Source organism: Festucalex cinctus, chromosome 12 (genome assembly GCF_051991245.1).
Source record: "Festucalex cinctus isolate MCC-2025b chromosome 12, RoL_Fcin_1.0, whole genome shotgun sequence".
NCBI classification, from domain to species: domain Eukaryota; kingdom Metazoa; phylum Chordata; class Actinopteri; order Syngnathiformes; family Syngnathidae; genus Festucalex; species Festucalex cinctus.
In genome coordinates this window covers 615,012-628,746 of record NC_135422.1, presented here as the reverse complement: position 1 = coordinate 628,746, position 13,735 = coordinate 615,012, and the positions used below count along the sequence as shown (strand labels likewise).

Below are 13,735 nucleotides of genomic sequence, written 5' to 3'. Positions count from 1 at the left end.
GGCAGGCAGCTGAGGTAGCTCGCGAGCACCAGGCAGCGTTCGCTCTCCACCGAGCATGACCACCAGGGAAGAGCAATATTGAAGCGCTCCCAAAAAACAATCCATTTTTTCCTGGCTGGTAAAACTGGGACAGTTAAAATGGACGTCCTGTGCTATGAAAGTATTTGCTTTTATGTGTCTGCATTATATTGGATGCACGCTTGCGAGCGTTTGCGCGTACGTGCCTTGAAGCTCAATTTCTGTTATTAAGGGCATCTGAGAGCAAGTGTAAGTTTCCCAATTTCATTTAACTTGTGATTTGTTTGTTGTTGTTTGTGTATAAATGTTTATGGAGCGCCAAGTTACAATTTTTCCACACATAATATGAATGCATTTTGATTGTTTGTCCTTGTGTTGGCTGTTTGTTAGGATCACAGCCTCTGGTGCAGCAGGCGGCCGAAGCGTGATGGCCATGAGTAGATCGCATGGTATCTACATCGCTGGCGACTTTCTGCTGAGGAAAGGAGAGATGCTTTACATCCTGGTTGGCCAAAAAGGAGAGGATGCATGTCCCAATGTAAGTTGAATTCAAGTCATTCAAGTCATCAAGTCATATCATTAGTTGCATTTTTTTTTTCTGCCACACAGTCAACATTTACCAAGAGGAATATGTTCACACAGACATATTTATTCCATTAAACAATATTGTGTCCCACCAGAGGAACCTGAGGACACACTTGATACACCTTGGCCAAAACTGGGAACCTTTTCACGTTCACAACACAGCTCACGGTTTTATTTGGACCAAGGTTGTTCAAAATGAGTCAACGTTTAAGCCCGTATCCTACTGAGGAGTGAATGTTCGTGATTGTTGGTGAAGGTAGCTGATGCACACTTAGCCAGGGTTCATCGGGATTCGCAAACATTTGCCGTACCAATGACAACATTTGCATCTTTATTTTCACTTTTTCAAGTGCAGTATTAAATTAGTAAATGAGTCAAATGCAGCTCTATTCTTTCCGCCATGTGAAACGCTCACTTTGCACACATTGGAAGTCACCGTTGCGCTGTCTCCGTTTTCCACATTAAAATATTTTCATACTGCACATTGTAACCGTTACGTGTTAGCTAAAATAATTTTAAAAATAAATACATTTTTAGAAGCTGTTCTTTTCGCCCTAATTCAAACTAGCTGAAAATGGCGTAATTGAGGCCGATTTCTGATCACATGATTGCGGTCAAGCACATCCCTAATTATTAAAACAGTTTAGAGAACGATTAGGAAACATTGTGACCTTGAGCAAACCCTGATGTGTAATCAACATTCACTAGCATTGCAACTGTTTGCCCCTCAATGGGATACGGCCTTAAGGATAACAGAGAGAATGATTGTAATTTCATCTAATGCAATGTAATCCAATCTCACCTACAAATAAAAACAAAAAAATACATAGATTAATGCGCATTCCTTATATATTCAAAAAAAATAATGAAATTCCTTTCCCAATACGGTTGAGCGTACGTCTCTTCGTAGAGCGCTAGGAAGCGCATACTCATTTTGTGGCCACTAAACGCTTCTTTAAAGCAGCAACCAAGCTCACAATGGTCCCCCTGCTGTCTCTCCTCGGCTTACTTTTGTTGTTTTGTCAGAGGTGGTTGTCATCCGTTATGCTCTGGAGCTCTTTGCTGGCAGCCTTGCCGTATGCTTACACGACGCTCAGATTAAAAACCTCCCAATCCCTCTAGTCACCAATGAAACCATCCATCATTTCCAATAGAAACATTCACAAATCTAGGCCAGACTCTACAATGAAAATTTCTCATATTAACAAAGTAAGATGGTTTGTGGGCCATTATTCATCTTGGGGATTAACAAGTCAATACTACGTACGGTATTTGACATCACTCATGTCAGATAAAGTCCTTGCAATTGACTCCACGCAAAGGAACAGACCCACGGACAGATGGTGGCAAGAAAAGTCCGTTTATTGGTCATTTTATAGCTCTCTAGTTGGCTACAAAGTCATATTTGACATAAGGCTGTTAAGTGTTTGTTCAAATAAAAATATAGTTACGTTAAATAATTGGCCCAAAGTCACTAAGCTTGCAACGTAGCTGGTCTTGCCACAACACAGATAGAATGTTGGCTTGTAACCGCGTCTTGCTCAATTTCATACGGGTATAATTAACAATCAGCGTTTCAGTTTGGACGGGTATAGTTTAGTTCATTAAAGGCATAACGGCGAGCTTTTAAATAATGTCAGTTCAACTGGTAATCACATTGTATGATCCCATACCTGGAGGTTTATCAGAATATATAATAGAACAACAGAGTGAGGCTTCTTCAAGCTCTTTTTTTTATGTTTGTTATTACCGAATGTACTATGACTGGTATTGAGAGGTCGCATCCTCATCCTCTGAACATATTAATACAGAAAATCATCTTCTGAAAATGGTTTTAAATGTCTTCACAAGCATTTCACAAATAGAAGCATTTTGATGTTTTCCTCTATGTCTAATAATAATAATAATAATTTCAATCTCATTGCAGCCCCTCTCGATGATGACTTCCTGCAGTTCTGCAGAGAGAGATTGCATTAGCATGGATTTTTCCTCAATTATATGCTAATTATATGCTGTTTGGTGCCTGATATTAGCTTGAGATAAAGTAGTGAATAAATATTTGTACACAAGGAGGCCTGCAGAGATTCTCCTCCCCACTCACGATACACTATTTTATGGAGAATTTGAATCTGAAGTGTTTATTAATGCATGCAGATTGTGCAATAAAATTGTGTGACACATATTAATAGCCTCGTGGATTAGCTTAATTAGTTAAGCAGAAAGACGGCCTCTCGAATCAAGGAATTGTATTTTAGCCAGGTGTCACCGTACACAGTCAGTACTGTATTCAATGTTCGTGTCGCATGCGCATCAATTTTATACAAAACAGACAAATGGGCACACAAAACAGTATGCAGTAAAGTAAACTGAGTACTAGGGAATAATAGACAATATCAATGCCATTTTTTTACTGCATAAACAGTACAGTATGTGTAACATTGTTTACAGATGTACGTACTGGGGGTGCAATGGTATAGGTAGCCGACAGTACGATCGTGCCTCGGTTTTTGTGCCACGGTTTCGTAAAGAGAACTATTTTTCCCACTATTATTTTAACACTGGACTAACCTTGAATGGAGTCAAGCAAACTAGAATGCAATACAGCACAGAGATCAAATATTGATGATAAGGTGTTTCGAATCTGCATTGTAAACTACTCGTTTGTGATGTATTGACTTCATTCAAGCAGCTATGCAGGCTGGTGTGAATCTACGTTGCTTGTTTGTTCAGATTGTCCGCCATTTGTCTGTTCTTTTTTTGTTTTCTTTTTTTACCTGCAAGAGAGCACTTGGGTGCAAACACTTGGAAAGCAGTCTGCAGCAGTGAGTGTCCTTTTCGACACGGTTGCTCTCCCGCTCTCTCTTTCCCTCACACGCACAAACACCCAAAAGTCACACACAGACCCAACTTTAAAGTGAGAAGCAAGAGTCGCATCAAGCTGAGAGGGAGAAAGAGCGAAGAAGGCCCTTCCACAACTTTTGATGGCGTTTGTTTTGTAGCCCGCCACTGCCTGTCAATCATAGTCAGCTGAACGCCGCCTTCTCCTTGTTCTCAGCCTCACAAATTTCAAGAGTTGAAGGCAGCAATGAAAGCTTCCTGTTTGAGTGTACGCAAGTAAAACGAGACCGACTACCGAGGAAGGCGGTCCAACACGAGACCAGAGAACCCGTACTTGAAATCATGCACGGAACGAAAGTGACAATAAGAATAACATCTATCACTGCGATAGCAACCGACGCTATCCATGCATTCATTTTTCTATATTGCTTGTCAAAGATCAAAGTCACAGGTTAGATGAAGCTTGGGTGGGATAGATTAAAAAAATAAAATAAAATAAAAAAGCCTAGTAGAACATCTTAACTTCATTTGACGGTTGTGTGCTGACTCCCATTTAACATGAGTTTGAATGTGATTGGTTAATTCCAAACACAGATATATCGCAGTTATCATACATGTGCGATTAAAATTAAGTTGTTCAGGTTAGAGATCACATTAAAGGTGGGAAAAGTTTTGAAATTGGTGTTGATCTTATTTTGTTTGCATTTAAATTTCTGAGAAAGAAGTTTTGATGTGAGTGAAATGTTTTGCGTAAACATTTGAATTGCCTCTCATCAGCTTTCGACACTTTTGGGCTGGTTTTGTTTTTTAATGACTTTTTTCACATTAATCATTTTGACATCATGAATTGTAAAAGAGATGCAGACGGCGGAGTTATGAAAAAACACAAAGTGATTTACAACTAGTTGGAAATTGGATGAAAAGTTCTCCCCTTCAGGTCCATATTTCAAACATATCTAATATGCTCTGTGTGCACTTTGACATTTCCGCTGTTGATTTGAATCAAAGGTTTGTATTATTTTTCAGTGTCATTAAAGTTCCCTTGACTCTTGTAAGGTTTTCACTAAGTAATGTTGATTTCCTCTTTGATCAAGATGCTGCGTCACACTTCCAATGACTGTAAACAATGAAGCATTGGAAACTTCTATCACACGTAAATTGTCTTTGATGTGGGAGTTTCATATCTAATCCGCCTTTTCATTCACAGCTAACACTAATAATCGGAACAAATCCTTTATGAGCTCTGTCATTGTCTGTCTCCCCACAGTCCAACGTCATGCTGAATAAGATCTGCTTGGAACAGACGGGCCCGATGCTGAACAAGACTCAAGTGAAGGGCGGAGGTGGAGGCGGCGGCGGGGCGACATATGTATTCAAGGTGAGAAGGTGACTTGACGCTGTCACCTGCCGTTTAGTTTCGAAAGATGCATACACATCTTCCATGATAGCTCAGAACTATTTTTTACCTTGTAATAGTGACACAGATCTTGGTAGGTACGTTGGCATGGCAACAGCAACGGACACTGCCAGCAATCATGAAATAATACCTTCTAATTACTCAGGTGCGCAATGGCTTTCACATCCCTCTCATCATTGCTGGTGGCGGAGGAGGCCGAGGCTACAGCAGCCAATCAGAGAGCCAGCTCGAACAGATGGACTACGACCTCAGCCAACCGGGTCGCAATGGGAAGTCGAATGCTGCTGGTATGTTAGACCCATCTTTATTTTCTTTTGGATGGCTGTTTACAACACCAAGATTATTGTTGCACAACATTATAGTTGAAAAAAAAAAGACAATAATGCTCGGTTTTGTGGCATAAGTCCGTTGACCACAGCAAGGAGAAGATTGTGAGACAAGATTGATGGCAGCAATGAAACAAACTGCTGCTGGCGGGGCAAAGAGATGGATGACAATTCGACGCGACTTTGTATGTCGTATTTTCAATTTACAGCATTTAAGTGTCGGGACAATTTTTCTTCTTTCTTTCTTTCTTTTTTCAAGTGGCCTCCAAATCCCTGGAGGCAACCCGACTCGTACAGTGAATGTAAAAATTCTGTCACACTAGTTATAAAAGAGTGTTGTGTACACTTGCACATTATTTCAAGAGTTGAGTTTTACTTTCCTCCTCAAATGATTAAGAAGAAAATGTTTTAGGTTACATTAATGATGAAAATCCTTTTCATATATTTACAGTGTCTTGTACTCATTTCGTAGAATCGTTAAAAAAAACAATAATAATTTGAAAAGGGGTGTGTGGACTTTTTATATCCACTTTAGTGCCTATATTTGACAATAAAAACAAGTCCTGATGGGACTTGCGGCTCATTTGTGGAAGGAATGAGACTAAATGTTCTCCCTCTCAGTTGGCATAGCGTAGCAATTGCCATTTAGCGCCGCTGTCACTTCATCACATCTATGATCATCTTTTTGACGTGAACATTTTTCCACTGTTATCATCCTTGGGACCGTCCGGCTGCACTTCAAAATGGAAAGGCTGAACTAATCTCACAACTCGCACGCCATAGTGTCAGTTATCGGGGACAAGAGGCCACTTTCATATCTCTGAAATGTTAAAAACTTTCCAACTTCGTTTGAACTGTATTCATATTTCAAAACGCCCAAATCAATCAGGCTCATCCATCAAATTTAGGCCAGCTTTTAGTGGCTTGCCAGTGCTGTACATGACTTGATCATATGAGTCCGAATATATGTTGCATGCGTTGGCAGGTGGGGGCGGAGGATGGAATGCCAGCGCTCCTGTCAGTCAGGGTGGAAGGCCTCTGCTGCTGGGGGGACAGGGAGGACAGGCCTGTCAAAAGTTCTGGCAGACACGAGGTGGTTTTGGGGGTGGCGGAGGTGGCTGTATGGCTGGAGGTGGTGGTGGAGGCTACAGAGGTCAGTAAAAGAGACTTTGGTGGAATGTGGAATGTCCGTACGCTCTGGACCGCTAACATCCATGTGTGACATGACATCACTATCCTTGTCCTGTCCTGTTTTCTACTTGTGTTCCTTCCTCACAGGACCTCCACATAATATTGATGGAGCCCACTTCCATATAATGTACTGACGTTTAAGTGGATCTGGGTTTGAATCTCCATTGGAAGAGTTTACATGTCACTTGCTAAAACCAATTTTCTCCACCATTTTATCCCTCCTACATTCAAAAAACAGGCTTATTTTAGGTTAATTGAATATTGCTTATCTGTATCTGCCTGGCAATTGACTAGTGATCGATCAGTCCATGGTGTACACTTTCTCTCGCCAATAGTCAGCGGAGATGAATTTCCGAGCAACGCTAATAAGAATAAGCAGCATGGAGAATGGATTGATGTTAATTAGAATAGCAAGTTAATCACTTCTTCATTTTTGTTCCAGGTGGTAACACCTCATTAAATGACAATCCTAAACATGACGGTGATGATGGCACGTCCCTCTTTGGCCCATCTGGAGAGCCCTACCTCTATCCTCTGAAAGGTGATCTTGAAAAATGGATATATCTTTTTGGTGGTTGTTGACTGCATAAATGGTTGTTTGGAATTGTATTTCTTATAGTTCAGTCTCCCACAACAACTTAAACTGTACAGCAAGCTATTGTATTAATCTTATTCAGTTTATCAGTAATAGTAATTAGTGTGTGTGCATTGTGCTTATTTCTTCATTTTAGGGGCTCAATTCGGCCATTTTAGGGCAGTCTGGAAAATACAAACAGATAGGAAGCACAGACTATTCAAAGAATCTTGAAATGATCTGCTAACCCATCTCAGACTGATTTTATTATTAGTCATGTTCCTGGTGCTTGAAAACTGAAATCATGTGATTGCACAGGTTCGAATGTGTTTGTTGAGTAACTTGTTCATTCAACACCGAAGACAAATTAGCTTGTCTTTTTGTATCGACATCTCTGCTGCTAATGCTCACCCACCTGAAGTCCTGTGAATTATGTTCTGGTCTCGCTGTGGTCGAGGCTCTGGATTTTTGTATGACTTTAGAGATGAGTTGTTCCAAAAAATGATCTATGTCAAAATCCAATGTCCTTTGATTTGACTGTACAGTATAGCCAATTACAATTCTAACATTACTTTATATTTTGGTGGTGATTCGTATGTGTATAAACTGTACTGTATCATACTGAAAGTTCTATTTGAATTGTTAACAACAATCAAAATGAAGTGTTTATTATTATTATTATTATTATTATTATTATTATTATTACTACTATTATTTCAACTCTTATTGGATGATGTCATAGTTAAGTGTGCAAACAAACGAATGATAGCAAAATAATCTGTAAAATAGAACAATTGAACGCAATTGTGTTGCAGCAGGAAATATTACATGCGTCTCCAAACAGCCCCTTAATGAATTCATTTTGGACCCATTTGTCATGTGCTGTGGCTGGCCTCTAAAAGGAGCGAAATAGGGTGGAGATTGCTCTTTCTAACAACGTTTAGCAGCGACGCGTTGCCATGCAGGCACAGAGTGTGTATAGATATGGTCCCTGACAAAAGCGACAGCAGATTACTTGGCTGATAAATTCACCCGCAACGTGTGCTGGAATAGGAGACGAGCTCTCATCTCTTTGTAGCTTTGTTTCTCAATCAGGGTGCCATGAAAGATAATCAAGAGTGCAGGAAATGATCTCAATTCACTTAAGGGGCCTGAAAACTATTATTTTTCTAAATTACAAATACGTATTTTTCATCTCCCCGTTGACAGAAGAAGTCAAATGCTAGCTCCTCATCCGCATTCCTTTTCTCCGTGTTCCTCTCAGCGATGGAGAGCGACGGCGAGGTGATGGTCAGTCCAGTTCGGAACTGCAGCCACTGCGAGAGCGGCGAATGCGGCGAGATGAACGGCGAGATTGTCTGCGACTGCGATGATGACCTCATCCTGGCACCCGATGGCACGTCCTGCATCAACTCTACAGGTGTGCTGCTTAATTCAACACCGTCTCACTTTCCCCTACCGGGGTGGAGCCGTAATAGATTGAATTGAATCTAAGTGCACCTTAATGAACTGTGACTCTCAGAATAGAAAATGAATTCATCTGCAAATGTAATTATGTCTGAGAGGCTCAGTACTTTAGTGAATCTTTATCTCGGTAAATGTTTTAATGTCTTTATTATTCATTAAAAATGACGCTTCCTCACTGGGAATAATCACACTGTGTACCTAATGGTGTTAAGACCAACTGTTGCTCCACACGTTGAGTCCCTTTCCAAGATGAGTAATTTATCTCTGCTACAGTGTGATGATAAAAGCTCTTATCATGTTAAGGATTTCGGATGTGAAGTTAAAGCGGATTTGGAAATTGTCTCCACAATCCTGAGAGCTTGCAAGTGGCTCTGTCTATTAAAACCACGTCAACCTTCACCAAAAATGACTTCTCACACGGGTTAAGCTGTAACAAAAGGCTGCCGCTGACCCTCTGTGGAGCCAAAATTGCCTCTTCAATTACGATTCGTTATCGCAGATGAATAATGAATATATGAATGTTGATCTGAAATGAATCGATATGGTCAGTATCATTACAATCAATATAATAGCCGTATTTCCATCCAAATAATATCTTAGCGACCTCGAGTTTCTCCTTGCCTCGATGATTTGCAAATCTATTGTGTGTATGGACAGGCAGCAGATTATTGTATATCACTCGGTCAGAAAAGGTCAGCATCTCAATATGGTCCCTCTCGGCAGGCTGATTTGTACCTCGGCTCGTACAAGAGCAATGAGATCCTCCTGTCAAGACAACAAGGAATTGATATGCCGCACGGCCCCTCAAGCTCTGTTGTGTCATCTCTTGCACATCATTAATTAAGCAGAGGAGCAGACAGGCGACGGGAATGTTAATAGTTCTCTCGGGAAGCTAACAACTGGAACGCTGTTTTTTGTTGTTGTTTTTTTCCCCCTTGCCATGCAGAGGTGTCCCTGCTGCCTCCTCAGCCGTCTCTCTCCCACCTGGCACTTGGTCTGTCCGTCGGGACCTCGGCACTCATCGCTGCCCTCCTGCTGGCCGTGTCAGGAGTCATGATAAGTAAGTGTTTCATCGATAATGTTTGCTAAGATACCAAACTGCAAGTAACCTGGTGGGTGCTTTTGCTCTCCAGTGTGGATGAAAAGTAGTTACAATTGCAAGCCCTGGCTTTGTTTCGAATCAGTTAGAAGAGACATAAGAGTGACGCATGTTTGGAAATGATACATTTTATCTAAAGGTAAACATTTCGTTAATAATGCAAAACTCACGTTTCTACCAATTACAACCAACCTAGCACATTAAAAGTAGTGGAGCTCTCCATCCAATGTTGTGCTTTCCTTACCAAGCATAGCGCATTTGCCAAGAATTCACAACTTTTGCAGGCTTTTAACAACATTCAACTCCGTCAAAATCTTTTGCTGTTGTCACTCTTGACATCACTCCGCCATAACCGTTTCGACGGCGGATTCGATTGCTGATGCCGCACTGTGTTGTGCAAAGTTCAGTCAGTGTGAAAAGACTTTGAATCTTGATTTCACTTCTGATTTGTTGCTACTTTGTGAGTCAAGCTTGAGAGAAATTGTACAACTTCCATGGGAACATTTTTCCTGGTAATTTGCTGGATCACGTGCAACAACATGCAAACATGAATAGCCAGCCACCAGAAAACTCGTTTAAAAACAAACTCGTTTAAAATGACTTCTATGACCACGTTCCTGTGCCGCATTGTGGACAAAGATGGAAGCTGCTGTAAGGATAAATCCTCATTGCCGTGGGTGTGGACTCGCTAGTCCCGTGTTATGTTTGCCCATTATAATGCAATATTTCCTTGTCACTGTGAAGTTAATTAGGACAAAAATCTTGATTAGGGAGGATATCGATCCAATATATTGACAAGCAAACCAACTGGTGAGCCCCTGACAGGCGGCTATCGGTCAAAGTAGCTCCTGGTGGACGTTTGTGTCGTATTTTCAGTGAGTCAGCTGCACCTTGGCAATCGTCAGCCTTTGTCCGCAAGTTTTCCGGACGATTGATCATGTCGAATCAGCCAGAGAAATCAATCACTCACTTATTGTGTGGGCAGCTTCAGCAAATAGGTGCGCAAGAAGAGAAACCAAAGTGACACAGGGGAGGCTTTACGCAGGATGGCACTCAATTTTTCTCATTTCCTGTCAAACGTATATTTCGGAGCAAGTTCTAATAGACATTTTGATTTGAAAGAGATCTATAACAATGCCATATTTCGCTGGGTGTGGAAAAGAGTCAGTTTCTATTATATTGTTTAGATTTCTAAAAGAGACAGAATAAGTGACCTTTCTTATCCCTTAAGCAAAAATGATCTTACCATTAACAGAAACAAATGCATTTATGAATACAAATCAAATTTCTTCCAACATTGTAATATGCTCAAGTCATAAAACTGAGAGTTGTCGTTGTCTAAAATGTACAAGAAGTATTCCAGTTTCTACCTCCATATATTCACTGGAGACGCATTTCGTCCGCCCACATGCACAAAGTTCTGCAACATTCAGCCCGGTCCCTCTTGGACAGCACTTAATATATTGTTGTCAGAACAAGAAGGCCTTCCGGCCAGTGCACGCATCCAATTGCCCAGCAGCTCTCGAACCATTATCGCCAGACGTGCACTCATCAAGCCATCGTCTCCTCCACACGGGCACCCACGCTGCTTCTCGTAGGTGGAATGGAGAGCGCACACACGCGCACACGCACACACCGACTCCCACCTATGCTGACTGGCAAGGCAGGGGGTGAGGACTACCTCTGTGCGCCAATGGAATGTGTTAATGATGGATGGCAACTTCGCCGGAGGCCCACAACTCTTCCACAGTAGACAGCACTTGTTAAATGGCTCCTGTAAACATTTGCACGTTTGAACAAAAACGCACACATGAGCTGTTCTCGCTAGGACTAATGTGTTGATAGCACAGGTCAGGGCTGTGTCAGCTTCCTCTGAGCTGCTTTACATCCATCTGCATAAATCAGCTCTTTTCATTTGTTAGTTCATCTAACATGGAGTGATTGTGTAACTGTTGTGAAATATGTTGACCTTACATTTGAAAGACAAATATCTTTAAGAGTCTCAACACAGATTGCTGTGGAGGAGAAAAAAGGTCCTTTAGAGAATTCTCAAACTTGCCCCTTTGAGCCCAAGCACTAAATGTCAACTAGAAGATGGATATAAAGTTTGTTCTTGTTGAAAGAATTGTTATTTGAGGGAAATGTTTATTTCTCTCCAGTGTACAGGCGCAAACACACAGAGCTGCAGTCAATTCAGCTGGAGCTGCAGAGTCCAGACTGCAAACTCAGTAAACTGCGGGCATCGACCATCATGACAGACTATAATCCAAACTACTGCTTTGCCGGCAAGACGGCATCCGTCAACGACCTGAAGGAAGTGCCGCGACGCAACATCTCCCTCACCAGGTGGAAAACTGCATACTATGACTGCCATTGCCATGAGTTGCTTCATGCTAACACACAATGGGAAATGTTAGCTATGAGCTAACAGAAATTGGCATTACGATTGTAGTCATTTCAAAACATCAAACAACTGTTACATTAGCAAAAACACCGACAGTAACATCTTTTCTCTACTTTGTGGAAACTGAACTGTTGGAGTTGGACTTTATCTTAAATTTAGTTTGCGGAGTGCGTAATTCTTCTTGAAATCATTCATCTGCCTGTGTCACACTACCGCCACTATTAGGTTAAGGCAAGCCAGAGGGGACATTTGTGGCTTATAAACCAACGCACTCAATGCAGTCGACTGTTTTTCTGTTTTGCATTGTTCGATATTCTGAAGGGTTTGAAATATGCACACTTTTTGGCATCCTCCTCATAACGTAGAATTGCATAGCTACTGAAGAGGGATCATTTTCTGCACTTGCGTTTCCTATACCGCTTGTCCTCATTTGGTGTGTGGATGAGCTCGAACTTATCCCAGATGACTTTGCGGTGAGCGCTGTGGTTGTCATTGACAACTATTGTCAAAGGACCAGAGAAATAAATGAACTGCAGTATATTGTTTGCCACTTTATGATACTTCTGTGGTAGGGCACACACAGTAATTTAAAAGGAAGACAGTAAACTCTGTTTAGTCATTTTTTTCTTATGAACTGAGTCTATTTGGTCCCACTCGAAATAGACTAAAATTTACACTTGGAAGAGAGTAAAATATATTCAGAGTAAATCTCACTCAAAGTATTTTTAGTGTGTATGAGAGAATTTGAAAAAAAAAACATTTTCAAAAAAGTTGTTGAGGAACAAACAACCTTCAGCTTTCTACCACCTGAGCTAAGCCACTCCCACTGTTTGCTTAGTTCGAAGAGGAGTGACAAAGCTTCCAGCTGACACAAGTGATATATTTATTTCTTTATTTATTTATTTAATATTTAATCTGTTCCAAGTGTCAATTTTCCTTATATTTAGAGTGGGACCAAATAGATTCGGTTTGGCGTAAAATTTACTCTACAGAGGAATTTTGCCCAAGAATGAATTTGAATCAATCGAATGCTGTGACTGTGAGGCAACACTGGAGCACCATTGCGGCTAACAAGTGTGAATATTACAGTATAATCATTCAGTTGAGTTCAGGTCACCATGTAAAGCTTTGTGTTTTTTACACTGCAAAGTGAGTAGGCGGGATGGCAATAGTTGTGTCAGCTGTGAAAAAGTTGAATATCAACACAACTTTGTGCTTGTGTGGTGGTGTGTAGTATCCATCTTGCTATCATACCATATACCCCTGGGACAATGTGTAATTCGCTCATTAAATAAACATAAAAATAATATTACATATGACTCATACCGTGCAGCGTGCGGACAGCACACAAGCAACACAACATCTTCCGTGGCCAGAAACCGTATTCCTTTATACAATAGCACTTGTTTTCGTCTCATCGTCAATGTTAGACAGACGGTGATCTTGTGGACAATTCTCTGTTTGCACCACAAGCTGACCAAAATGTCCCATTGAAAGTGCATGCAAAGGGAGCCTGTTTATGGGTTATTTGGGTCTTCAGTATTTGCATTTTTTGGCTCATTTTCCAGGGGTCATTAATGTCTTGGGATGAGTAACAAAAGGAAAACAATACAAGTATGCCGTGCTGAACGTCAGTCACTATTTGCTGGGGAAAAACTTTTGTGTTACTTCTAGTCGTCATCATAAATGTTTTAAATCACTTTTGGAGAAATCTACCTTTGGACTCTTTGCTGTAGTGTTTCAAATATGTGAAAACAATGGGCAAAATAATGTTAGTTGATGTCACCGTAAATATTTGACGTGCGTGTTTCTCTCC

The 13,735-nt window shown here is 40.9% G+C and overlaps 1 protein-coding gene across 2 annotated transcripts in view; it reads left to right on the top strand.

The window, feature by feature from the left end:
• The window catches only part of alk (ALK receptor tyrosine kinase), a 252,256-nt gene that overhangs the window by 225,421 nt on the left and 13,100 nt on the right, over positions 1 to 13,735 (top strand). For both annotated transcript variants that reach the window (XM_077538429.1, XM_077538428.1), the window contains exons 15-22: positions 409 to 556; positions 4,709 to 4,819; positions 5,004 to 5,145; positions 6,170 to 6,337; positions 6,818 to 6,916; positions 8,214 to 8,369; positions 9,363 to 9,476; positions 11,675 to 11,861. In XM_077538429.1, coding sequence (XP_077394555.1) covers positions 409 to 556; positions 4,709 to 4,819; positions 5,004 to 5,145; positions 6,170 to 6,337; positions 6,818 to 6,916; positions 8,214 to 8,369; positions 9,363 to 9,476; positions 11,675 to 11,861 — 1,125 coding nt within the window. The remainder of the gene's footprint in view (positions 1 to 408; positions 557 to 4,708; positions 4,820 to 5,003; positions 5,146 to 6,169; positions 6,338 to 6,817; positions 6,917 to 8,213; positions 8,370 to 9,362; positions 9,477 to 11,674; positions 11,862 to 13,735) is intronic.